Raw genomic sequence first — 13,427 nt, 5'->3', positions numbered from 1 at the left:
CCCCATCGCTTCCTGGCCTTAGTGGATGGTCTGCAGCAAGCGACAGCACATTGCATAGTTTTGCAAACCCTGACTTAAATATTACACTGTGGTGACCAGACTAAATGACGGTGTTCAGTGTGCAGCAGTTACTTTTGCAGCTTATGTTTGTAAAGGAAGAAAAAGATTAATAACTTTGGGAGTGTCAAATTGCTTTCAGAGACCCTGAAGTATTGCAAAGAGTGATCACATCTTTTCTCTATTCAGCGTGCCAAATGCTTGCCTCCTTCCAGTCTCCTTTTTTGCAGTTATAACACACTTCTCAGGAGAAAATCAGCTTGAGGGGAAGAGGGAGACACTGATGTTAATTAAAAGGAAAATACTAAAAATACTCTGAAATAATTTTTGGGTTCCTTCCAAAGTAGTTTATATTACTTGAAGGTTATTAAGTTAGGTAATAAAATACCAGCTGTATCAATACCAGAATGAGGATTTGTAAATCCTGTTGATTGCCATCTTTTAGATTTAGGACTTTTCAGAGATAGATTTGTTACACGGTGTGATGTCTGTCTGAGAGAGCAAATACCACATAAATAAGAGATTTTCCTGTCTTTTGAGGCCTGCTTAATGGGATTTTACCAAAATGAATGTGTCACCTCTTATCTTTGTAATTATACACTGAAGAGTACACATGGGACATTTCAAGGCCTCCTTGTGCTTTGGAAACAGTTTTTCAATTTAAATAGGTGAAAGGCCTCTTTCGAATGCAGACAAAAACACTTGTCTAACTGTTTTAAATAATATTTGCTCTCACATTTGTCCCTGGTGGAAGAAGGTGTACATTGAATGTCAAGAGACAGTGCAAGGAGTTTAAAATCAGAGGGCTGAGAAAGAGGAGGGAATTCTTCTATGGCTGTGTATGGTTGATTTAAGAGGTAATTCTGGTTAATGAAAATAAGATACTTTAAATTATTTTGCCTGCTTTATCTGGCTTTGGTATTGCTTCTTACTTTGTTAAAACTATTTGCTTCTGGAAAAGGAAAAGCCTAATTTAATAAATGTTTTTTGCTACACTTTGAATGTTTGCCTTTTGAGGCAATGCCAGCAGAACACTATTGAAATCTCTTTAGCATTTTCTGTGTTTAAAAAAAATGAATTGTCTCATTGTCTCTATCAATCTTGATATTTGAAAATACAATGTGGGAAGAAGTTTGCAGTTTTAATGTTGAGGTAAGGGCTCTTCCTTGCTATGATGTTTGTAATGACTTGGTATAATCCAGGGTGTATTTCTCTTGAATATTTTTTTTTCCCTTTTTTTTTTTTTGATGCAAGTGAAAGCATAAGGAAATGTTGGTGGAAAGCAATATAAAATACTTTAGCTTTTTATTTATTTTTATTCAAGATATATTACAATTTGAGCTTTTAAGTTGTTGATAAACATGGTTTCAAGGAACTATATCCACAAGTGCTTGCTGCATGTCTTTAATTCCCTGGAAACGTCTCTTCACCTCGGAGCACTTTGTGGGTGAACAGGCCTGACAGCAATTTCAAATGCGTAAAATTAAAGCTGTTGATTTTGGCCTCTTCCTTGTATGAATGGGCTGTACTTCTTAATTCCTTTTATGGTAGAATGGAAAAGAGTTTGGCCCTAAATCTCATAGTGAGAATCTGTGATTGTAGGTCTGCCTTACTCACTGGGCTCCACGGCACAGGTAGTGTGAGTGTGGGGCAAGCTCTTCCTCACCACCTCCAAAAACACTACATATTTCACATTCTTTAAAAAGTCTGCTTTGAAAAACAATCTCTGATAAAATCAGCCCTAATGTGTTGATTTTTTTTGCCTCTACTGGAAATTGCCAACTGAACGTATTTTTTTATTTTTTTCCCAACGAAAGCATAAACTGTGCCCGTGTGTTTAATGGGGCATAGACAGGGCTGACAGTCCAGGCAAATGGAGGTGCAAATACTTGGAGACCTGCCGCAATGATCTGGAAAACAATTAACTGTCTGTTCCCTCCTGCTTGGCCTTTGTCAGCAGGCACGATAGACAAAGACCGATCTGTGCAGTTTGTTTGTTTTTTCCTGGGCAATTAATTTTACCATTGTGTTCCACACTAAATGTTTTCTTCCAAGAGAGGCCCTGTTAGAATAAAATTTAATGTGCTTTGTTTAAGGAACCAGAATGATTCTTCAAGGCTCTATTTATTTTTTTTTTATGGTCACATTGCAGTGGTTTAGTGGAACTTGACTGTTGCTATGTCTCATGGAGGAAGTATTGATGATACTGGGTTGTATGGGAGTTTCTGCAGAGCAGAGCAGGGAAAGAGATTTGCCAAAACCCAAGAAAATAAGGTGGACTGTTGGCAGTACACAGAAAACACTTTTGAAAAGTATGTCAACTGCCAAAAATACAGTTTAGAAGGCTTTATTTCAACTTGCAGCTTTGGTTGATACCATATATAGAGTATGATGACTGGATTCCAGTAATGTTGTAATTGATTCCCGCAGATACATCCTAGGATAGTGTAGCTTGTCACTTACAGAGCTGTGCTTCAGAACTTTCCTTTCTCGTGAAGGAGGACTCTCCCTCTTCCCTTCCGCCTGTGTGCTCCCCGTTGTTGGTGGCCAGGCGTGGGAAGATGCTCTCTCAGATGGTCAGCGTGTGCAGTGCGCCTTACAACCTGTCAGATTGATGCCGGTGTTCATTGATCACACCTAAAAAAATGTGATATTCAATGTGAAGAGAGGGGACGGGACCCAGCTGGACATGACAGATGGTTGAATTATTCACTGCAAAGAGTTATCCTGTGGAGTTAGGATTTTTTTTTTTGGTTGAGAATTGTTCGTAAACAGATTGTGGTTTCTGTGTCTGCATGATATATTCATTTGCTGATGCAAGCATGCATGAACCGAGGGGCACTTGTGCACTTTGCTTTTCAGTTACTGGTTCCGCACTATTTTTCCTCCGTGATCAAATGATTCAATCACTTGCAAATCAAAAGCAATAAACAAGTAATGATAAATGTTTTTACTCAATCTCCTGGCTGTTGTGCATGTAGCAGTTTTTCTAGAAAAATAAGAGACTCCCCAAGTATCTTCACATGTTTTTGAATAATGAATAACAAAGAATGCAAAAAAAGGTTGGATGGGGAAGTTATTTGTTATATAAATTCATGTTGGATAGAAAAGTTATTTCCTATATAAAGTCATGCTGACATTTTTCTCTGTATTCAAACCTCTTTACTGGAACTGGTTTGATTATTTTGGAACAGACAGGTAAGGAAGGACATCATTGTGTCTATAGGTGCTGCTGAAAGAAGGCAAGCTAGAGTTAAGAACTTCTCAGCCAATATGGAGATGGATTGGGGGATTTTTGAGAAGTAATATCTGTGACACTGCTGGGATATGAGTCCATGTATTTAATGGCTGTGTTTTTGTTGATACAGCTATCGGTCCACACACACTAGCAGAAGTTGCTGAGGTGTGTCTGGAGAGGAACTGTTCTTTGTATGCTGTTCTTCCAGATTCAGTCTTTCTGAGTTTCTTTGTCTTGATGCAGGCTTCAGAGCTCTTTATTCCCAAGGAGAAAGCCTATTTTCTCAGTTTATGTCAATGTGAAATGACTAAATAGATTATTGTGAGCTTTTCCACTGAAATTCATATTTCAGCTGGGACAGAGTCATCCCCAAAGGAACACTCTTCACAATTCTCTGAGCAGCTGAAGACAAGGGATATTACAGAGCAGAGCATCCACTGCCAAGGAAGTGTCATAATGCACTGACGTCAAACACAGTCCAGTACATGGACATTGTCTTGAATTCATATCTGTTTTAAAGAGTTTTCCATCCAAAATTGGACATAAACTGGGAAAGCAATTATCCTGTTTCTTTCTCCACTTCTTAGAATTCTCTCATTTACCCACTACTCTCAGTTTCTGCCTCTGCTAGCTATGTCCCTTAGTCTTTTCTAATATGGGACCTGAAAATGGTCAGATCAGGACTTTACCTTCAGAACAAAGTTCCAGTTGGGTACTTCAGTTGCTCTATTTTAAAATAAGCATGTTGAAAGCTGACCCCTTCCCCTGTTCCTCTGCTGCTCCTGTTTTATAGAGGACTGGTTTTCATGCACCAGATCACATCCTGCAACACTCTGACACTGTATTTTCCCGGAAATATTTATGAGCAAAAACATGAAACTGGAGTTTAAGGTGAATTTTATTCCATTTTTTTTTTTCTGCAGTTTATGTTTATAAGGTATTTCACATGTTTCCAGCTGATGTAACCACACCTGATTACTGTTCATTTTACCGGGCTGTTGCAAGAAAAGGCTCAGATACAGAAACCCGGCTTGGAGCATACTGGGACAGAGACAAGGCAAACTGGTGGCCAGTGTTCCTTCCCATGCCCCTTCCCACACGATTGCCTGGCTGTTTCGTGTCCCAAATGTCTGCAAGGAATGCTCGGATGCTAAAGATGGAATCCTGCTCAAATTTACATGAGCTCGATTTGCACTTCAGCTGGTTTTCTAAATTAATTGTATTTTTGTAGCCTTTTTTATTTAGGGGTTTCTTGTGATTTTTTTGTTTGTTTGTTTGGGGTTTTTTTTAGCAGTAGAGGCATGATATGGTATCCTTACCCAGATAAAACACTTCATTGTCAATGAAAGGTGTAGGAGATTGGGACAACAGCAATGAGGACCCACCTGAGAGAAAGCTTCTTTTTAGTTTGATGTTCAGCTGGTTTCTATTCTAAACTTCGGAATATTTATGAAAGGATTCTTTGAACTGTCCCTTTTGTATTATTTAACTTCCCAGCAGGAGCAGTGCTTTAATTTGCCACCAGGAGTTTTTCCTGTCTTTTTTTTTTGTCTTTTTTTTTGGTGAGACTCTGCTGTGTTAATTTCCTCTCTGCTTTTCACCTTGTAGAATAGTTTGTAATGAAAAGAAGAAATTGGTCTCTAGCACAGGGGTTCATTAAAATAAAAATAAATAACATTTTTTGTTCAGTTTGTACTGATTCTACGATTAAACTGCTTTTAGTACAGATGAGAAATAAGCCTGTTAATTTCTTGTGAGTAAAAAATATCATGCCCTCAGCATTAAGAAAATTTAAATTTCACTTAAAATTTATTTGTCTTTGTGATGAACACTTAACAGAAGTGACAAAGTAAAGCATCATTCTTTCTGCCAAGCAATGAGATTTTAAACTTGACATTGCATGCTATATTTAGGCACTTAAGTAAGACAGGTTGGTTATATTTTCAGCCCGTGATCTGTTCTATTTTCTGGGTCTTGCTGGACAAGAGAGAGCTGCTAGGTTTGTGCCGGCTCTTGCTTCCCATGCTTTTGTGAGAACCCAGCAGGATTGTAACAGGATGCTTCAGGTGGATTGAGAGAAGTCATGTTTAGGCTTCTTACCTTCAGCATTGCCTAAGAATATTTAAATTAAATAAGCTATTTTGCAGGAAAAAAAAATGAACCTATGCAGATGAGGCTTTGTATTCCTCATTCCCTTTAGTTTATTAAATGTGACGTATACTTCTGGGATTCGTGCCATGTGTGTCTTTTGTCAGTCTGAACAACCCCTTATTCACTTCTTGTTGTGAGAGCATTTCTGAGGCTGCAGCCTCTCCAGGAGGGTTAGCACCTCCAGGACTCGAAAAAATCTTTGTGTCCCTGCTCCCATGGAAACATGGCAGGGGTCCCCAGCGGAAGAAGTGGGACGTCCTCTGTTCCCACAGAGCTCTTCGCCCCTGCAGCTGCCGAGCAAGAGCAGGAGGGGCCTCACACCCTCCCCATGGGTCTTGGCCCTTGGGACACAGAGCTCGGTACTGAAATTAGCAGGATCCCAAATGACGTCAAGATGTGTGGTATTTTCTCCTATTCAACCTTCTTCCTTTCTGCTTACTCTAATAGGTATGCACTGTTGGTCAGCAAGGTAGCTCTCTCAGCCCCTATACTAGAATCGGATTTTGTGGTTTTTTACTTCTGTTTTTGTTTATTTTCCTCCCCCTTAGTTATGTTAAACGCAGTTTGTAATCTTCTTTCTGATACGGGAAACGCAAGTTCTCCTGAGCAGTTCTGCCAAGCTTCAGCAGCTGCTAAAAGTTCCCTCACTCTCTCCAAGTGGATTCAGGTACTGGCATCCTCTAAAGGTTGCTTTTTAGTATGCTTTGCTTGGAGGTTCATCCTCTGAAGCTCAGTGTTCAGGAGTTAACACTGTGGTGGAGCGTGAGTTTCCTGAGGGAGTAGGACCTCTCTCGCTTTTTGAGAGGCACTCATTGAAGCGAGTTGCCCTGTGGGAGCTGACATTAAACAGGAGCCTGATGGGCTCCAAGCAGATGGCTGGGACTTACACAACTGCCCGAGAGCACTGCTCAGCCCGTGTCTGAGCAAAGTAAAGGTGCGTGGAAATTAAGGCTGCGAGCATCAGAAAGCTCACTCTTCACATTTGAGACAGATTGGTGGATTTTTGAAACACTACTGCCAAAACTGGGTTTGAAAATCTCAGACTATAGTGTGATTTATAGGGTTACCTACCCAGCAGAAAATCTCACAGCCCTCCGTGTTGTGTTTAGGGCTTCTGGTTCTTGTCTTGGCACCGTGAAGAGCAGGTGACATGCCCAAGCAGGGTTTTGGATGTGATACCAGCTGGAAAAGCAGGGGACCATTCAGACTGGGAGACTGTGGACTCGTTTCAGAACCAGTGCCAAAAACCAGAAAGGATATCCAGATCCCATGACATAAGACCATGAGCGGGAGCTGTTGACAAGCAGAGCCGTGGTAGCAAAGTCTCCCAGGGGCTGATGGACGGGGACCAAGCAGAGGTGTCTATGGCCAACATACTGCATCCTTGGCCAGCATCTTCCACTGCAGCCAGGAACCCTGCCAAAATTGATGCCTACTGTCCTGTATCCAGCACGAAAGGATGTGCGGTGCACCAGTTTATAGTTGAGGCACTCACCTGCTTTTACCTGCATTAGCTTGAATACTGACCAATTGTTAACATTATTCCAGTAAACAGTTATGAGTAACTTAGCTTTTTAGGTGGCCTTTACAGTGTTTACTTAGTAAATGTCCCCCAAGGTGCTACCTTGCATGTGAGAAAATTTTCTCCTTGCATAGGAGAAAATTAAAGGAAAAAGTGGATTTTCAGATTAGTTTGGCTATTTTTTGAGGGTTGTATTAGTTCTATTGCCAGGATTTGCACAGAATCCTTTCAAGAGCATATATTGTGATGTGCTTTAAGGAAGAAAAAAAAAAAAGCCAAACCAAATCAACAAACCCACACACTATGCTGCAATTTTATTCCTGGATAGCAGTTACTTGCCTGTGATACTCTTATCTGTATGAATCAGTCTCTGGTTCTTCAATGTGAACACCCAGTCTTCATCCTTGCGCTAGCCCATTGTTCCGATCTTTTACTCCAGCACTGGGAAGCAGGATCTCGTGCTCCCTGAAATTGCACATGTGGTTTTTGTTGGGAGATACTGGGTCCTGCACACTGTATTATCATAGGTGGCAAGGTACCATAGACTGGCCAAAATCATATGTCATAGCTGGCCCAGGGTGTATTATTTCTACCTAGAGCATTATTTTCTAGAAGAACCTGTGAGGGGGGATGCCAGGTGATGCACTAAGGGCATCCCCTAACCCCAGTCACTGAGCTGAGAAACTCTGAATCCACTCTCAGGATTTGTCATGAGACAAAAGCTGCTTATTTTTATCAAGATTACTGCCAAGCAGAAAGACAGGAATAGGTTAAATTGTACTATATGATCTGGTTTTAATTGTTCTTGCTGAGCTGAGAGTAGTGAGGCTTTGATGCCAGCATCAAAGGAGTGGAGGGCTGCTATACCTACTCTGCAGTAAGGGAAAATTGACATCCTATTGCCACTTTTCTCTTAAAAAATGAATGTAATACCTTCGTGTCTGAGAATCCTAAAACAGGCGTGTCAGAAAATCCTGGGAGTGGGTACAGTAGTTGCAGGAAGATATGCTCAAACTTAGATTATCAAATTGCATGATTCTCAAGCTTGCTTTTTTTTGTGCGTGGTAGGATAACATCCTGTGGCCGGTATATCTATGTATGCACATATATATATAAAACTCTCACAAGTCAGGTTCTGCTTTAGAGATCTGAGCACAGGAGAGTCAGGCACTTTGGATCTACTGTCTCAGCTTACATGCGTTGACCTCGCTGGGGAAAACTTTGCTGCTGGGTAGGAAGCACAGGCACAGACCCATGAGAGGCCAAGCCCGGGGTGATGGGTGCACGGGGCCCAGTGGCTGTGGAGATGCTGGCAGCGCCTGGCTGGACCGGGCAGCGCGGGCGCTATCTCGTGGCCCCCATGCCTGCGTGTGCAGGAGATGCATGTTTGACCTCTGGCTGCCTTTGGTATTGACTTGGGGGTTTTATCGGGGTTCTCGCTGCCTTTACTGCTCAAACCAACTTCTGCTTTTGTAGTTGACAGCCGAACAGCTTCTTCAGCACAAAATGACTACGTGCTGTGGTACAGAAAAGCCAGAGAGTCGGTAGAAATTGTCATTTCTTTCTAGATGACAAATGAAAACATCAAAGAGGACAAAATCAACATGATGCACGAACAAGCAAGTAATAAGAATGAAAGGCAAAGGATACTGTAGAAAGTAATTTCAATCTCAGGTGTATCCACTGGGCATGTTCTGTTAAAAAACAATTTTGCACTCTGTAGATGTATCAGTCTTTTTTTCTGTCTGCCTATGAAGCTGGTAATGGATTTTGTTTTTCTCAAGTTCTTGTTTATATCAAAGCAAAGGCATAGGTATTTTTATTAAATGCAGCCCATCTTAATAGGCTTAATTAGAAAGGAAGATGGCATAAGGAGCAAAATTTGGATCTGAATTTCTCCAGAATTTGGAAGTTTGACTGTGACAAGTAGAAGCATCTCTCCTCCCTTGTATCTAATTAAAACAATACAACATGCTAATTTGCAAGTGTTAATTTAATACTATTATATACTGTCTTCTACTAAAATAATCGAAACCTACTGGTTGTGTTTTCATATTTAGTGTGTTTCAAAGCAGGAAAGCTTTTAGCAGTTGTAGCACTTTGGCAAAGCTTTCAGATGATGCTTTCTGTAATTTGCGGATGTAACATTAGGCCGCATTCAGTTTGCTTTGTTTCTAATTGGCACTGCTCTCATGCTGCTTAGATTTGATTGGGGTTTGTGGTGTATGTCCTGGGAGAGTGAGCTGATTCTCAGACATGGTTTGTTATACAGCATGTTCTTGCCTTCTGTAACAGATGTATGTGCCACCTTTTGCAATCTCGCAGAATATAGCATTGGAACAATTTGCTTGCTCGCCTGAGCTAAAGGGTTTTGGAAGGTTTGTGGCTGTCAAAGGAGAATAGCATTTGCAAGAACGGAGGCTCAGGAAACTTGTCACATAATGGACACTTCATCTGTTTGCTGTTAATGGGCTACTCTAGGAAGATGCATAAATATGGATATCTCTTGAAACTTGTGAGCAGACATGTTGAAGCTACCTGCCTCTCTTGGTTTTGGTTTTGTTGTTCATTTTCTGGGTTTGGTTTTTTTTTTTTTGTTTTTTTTCTTTTAAACTTCAACAGAAATGTTAGGGATAGGATTTGGATCCAAATTTCTCCAAAGAGAAACTCAAGAAATACTGTAGCTGTCTGAATCGCTGTGGGTGCATAACATTCAGCAGAGACTTAAGTATCTCTTGAAATCAGCACTATTCATGACTTGTTAACATTTTTGATAACCACTTATGTCAAGGACTATACTTATTTCTCTTTTTGTTTCAAGAAAAGTACTAATTAGGAAGAGCTCAGTTTCGCATAGAATAAATTTTGTTTGTCTGTGAACTCTACTTTCTCCTGAAATAACTTTTGTTTCCTTTGCTTTATTTGCAGTCGTGTCTCGCTGCTGTCAAACAGCTGTTCTTTAACTTCCAGAGCAAAATATTTTCTGAGCCACTATCACTTAGTTTGATAGACATGTGGGACCCCAGATATGAAGGAATGATCCATCTTTATAGTGTGGCTTGTGAAGCAGAGCTCTTTTTTAAGTTGGAACATTTGTACTTTTCTGAGGACTAGATGTTGCAGGAAACCCTAGTAATGCTGCTTTTTTCTATTTATTTTTTGACAGATGATTCAAGAGAGTAGGGTTCTCATCGAGACGGCAGACATGACTCACGACAAGATTGTTCAGTGTCAGAAAGCAGGTAATCCTTCTTTATTGTGCAGTTCTGGATGGGAGATGGGAAATGATGTGCCATAATTTACTTATGGTTTATGACTAATGCAGCATTTTTCACCTGGTATTTAAGTGAGCATCCCAGTCTTTTCCTGGCAGACTGCATCCTCCTGAAGGCGCATCCTCCGGTAGCAACACAGGCGTGGGATCAGGGAAGAATCCTCAGCTTTCACCTTAAAAGCTATTTCTCCATCTGCTCTGCAGCTCTGAAATGTCTGACAGCAGCTAAATTAGTCAAATGAACTAGAAAGGCATTCAATTAAAAAGAGGGAGTGAGAAGACGTGCTGCCTTTACTGAGCTCCATTCTATACCACAATCATTCCCTTAAACACAGAGTAAGCAAGAGGTTTTGAAACCCACAGGGCCAAGCTCTGTTGGTTGGTTTGTTTGTTTTAGAGCCTGGAAACTTATGCCAGTGTAATTCCATTGCGTCACAGTGCATCTGCATGGCTGTGCATTATGTGCATCAGTTATATGGGTGCAAACCACTGTAAGCAGGCTTCAAGTAGATCATATATTGCTGTTATATTGTGCTGGATGTCTTTATCTGAACCAGGGCTCTGTCTCGTGAGCCTGGGTAGAAGGGGAAGAGGTGGTTTCAGAAGTTGCCACCTGCATGCTGTCCACACTGCTACAGGTTCGCACTCCTTTGTCAGGGTGGTAGAATTGATCAGTGTGATTCACAGGTCAGCTTATTCATGCAAACCCCTCGTCATCACTTGTTCAGGGTAGCAGGCTAGACTCTGAACTGGGATGTGGCTCCTGTAGTTTCCATTGATACACAAGAATAAGCCTTGCTAAAGAGATAAGAGTCCACATTTGGTGATGGTAATAAATCCATCAGCTTTCATGTGTCAGAAACAACACTGAATACGTACATGCGGTGTATTTCTATTAAGGGTTTACACTGGTGAAATGAAATCTGCTTTCAGTTCATTTAGTTGTTCACAGCTGCAAGTTTCCTACCCTGTAGCAAGCCTTGAAGGTCAGTAAGGCAAACACTTGCTACTGCATTTACTTTGTGTTCTTGAACATAGTCTTCTGGGACCACAACAATCATAAATGCTGTTGTTTCTAATAGGCATGTTTGGATTTGGCAAGTGACACAGGCTACAGTCATTTGCTTCTATCAAATGTAAATAATGAATGAAACTGACACTTTGTAGTAAATCCTTTAATTCATCTTTTTAAATAGAGGAAATTTGGAAACTATCTCAACAATAGCATTTAACTGATTTTTATGTGGTGCAAGAGCAGGATGGAACCTTGTCTCCTTGCTCTGTGAAATTCAGAGCTCTGGAGCCATGCTGGCCCTGTGCTAGCAAAGGGAGGAGAGGCAAGCAGCTGTGTCTGGCTGGATTTCATGGGCCTCATCTTGTGTCATGACTTGGCTTCTATGTATCTGCATACGTATTATAAGTGTTGTCAGCCCAAAGCCTTCATCAGGTGTAGAGGGTTTAGGAATAGGACAAAAAAATACAGCACTGGAGGTCTTTCTGGCTGGTATAATGTAGAAGCAATACTTCGCACTAAAATATGCAGACCCTAAGCAACATCAGCCAGCTTTCTGCCCACCCTGCTCTGTGCGCAGGCAGAAGAACCCGTGACACTGGCATCTTTGTGAGCAGAGGGCTGGAGATGTGTGCAGAGAACAAGATACAGGACCATGCCACCATGCTGATGTCCAGAGTTTCATGCAGTTCCCCTCTCCTTCCTTCCTCCAGCAAAAAGATGAATTTCTCATGTTTGTTCTCTTTACTGCTGTATGTATCTGTATTTTCATTTAGTTTGCTTTGTTAGCCTTAAAATATCATTTCTGATTGAGAAGAAGGCTGGAGAGGCATGAAGTGCTCTTCTGAAGGCTCAGGATTTAGACAGAGGAGAGGAGGAGTGAGAGGATCCCTCACTGCACTCCATTGCCAATTAGTTTGTTGCAAATGTTACCCAGGCAAATTGTTCAAATAACATTTTCAGTGTGGCAAGATGAAGCACTCAAAATAAAGAGGTGTCAGAGGTACAATTGCCTGTGACATTGTCCTTCATCTCATCCCAGTCCTGTTCCCTTTAGAAGTGTGTTCCCACCAGACCTCTGCTTCATTTCATAGCCTGTTTTGCTCTAGGTTCCCTGTGCCACAGGGCCCTGCCCGGTCCCCCAGATGGCTTCTCAGGTGCCTGGTTTTTAACATGTGCAATCTTGGCCCCAGTCAGCAGCAGCTTGGAGGACCAAACTGATAAATGTTGTCGTTGATGCTCCTGCCCGCTGCCTAACAAATGTTTGTGGCTCCATGTCTCCAGGGCAGCACTGTCTCCAAGTTATGGGTGGGGAAGTGAGGGGGAGGGAAAAATAACTAAAAGGGTGCTGCATAAAGGCAGGGCTGTCCATGTGGAGCTGAGCACCATTAGCCTTCATATTTTTTTTCAGGACAAAGCAAGTTATTTGAAGGTTTTCTTTCACTTACTGAAGTGAAATTATTTGTAAGTCACTTGGCACAAGGCACACCTGCAAGGGAATCTTGCTTGGGGTGCAATTATTTAGACTGTTTTCCAAAGGAGTGCTGCAGGAGTTCTGTTACCCTAGATAGGCAAAACTTGTGAGTGGGTAAAATTTTGGAAAATAAATGGTAGAGAAATCTTGCATTGTGTGAAGTGGAACTGCCTCAGTGTTATCGAACTCCTGGAGTTGGTGTAATGTGAGAAGCAGCCTATTGTTAGTCTTCCAAGAGTGCTTCAGGCAAGCTATGCCGAGTGCAAGCCTGCCTTGGGCTGCCAGAGGACCGACTCCCTCAGCACCCACTGAACAGCCCTCTGTGTCTACTCTGTGCAGGTGTTCTCTCAATGGGCATTTCTTTGATGTCATTTCAATGAAGTTCAAATTTGTGAGTGACATTTGCCGTAACATTTTAAGGGAGGAAAAGCTGTGAAACAACTGGAAGTGGATCTTGGTTTGTTCAGCCAGGATAGGCTTCAGGCGTTCTGGAGTGAGTTAGTGCCAACTTTGCCTTTGTAAGGTACAAGTTAAGGGAGCACAAGCAGCTCTCTCTCAATTTTGACTCTTAATACACACCAGACTCAGAAATGTTTGCAGACACTGTACAAATCTTGTGGAATTGATGGGCTAATTGGACTTAAGGTTTTTAATCTGCTCCCAGATTTCCTGAATTCTTGTATCCAGCAACAGACATTT

General features: G+C 41.4%; 1 protein-coding gene across 1 annotated transcript in view; it reads left to right on the top strand.

The window, feature by feature from the left end:
- Nucleotides 1-13,427, top strand: part of PLCL1 (phospholipase C like 1 (inactive)) — a 202,119-nt gene that overhangs the window by 164,150 nt on the left and 24,542 nt on the right. The window contains exon 4 of the mRNA XM_086751488.1: nucleotides 10,135-10,210. Within this exon, the coding sequence (XP_086607614.1) occupies nucleotides 10,135-10,210 (76 nt within the window). The remainder of the gene's footprint in view (nucleotides 1-10,134; nucleotides 10,211-13,427) is intronic.

This window comes from Chlamydotis macqueenii, chromosome 6 (assembly GCF_036417535.1).
Source record: "Chlamydotis macqueenii isolate bChlMac1 chromosome 6, bChlMac1.mat, whole genome shotgun sequence".
In the NCBI taxonomy this organism is placed as follows: domain Eukaryota; kingdom Metazoa; phylum Chordata; class Aves; order Otidiformes; family Otididae; genus Chlamydotis; species Chlamydotis macqueenii.
The sequence above is the reverse complement of the archived record's forward strand: the minus strand, read 5'-3'. Positions and strand labels throughout refer to the sequence as shown.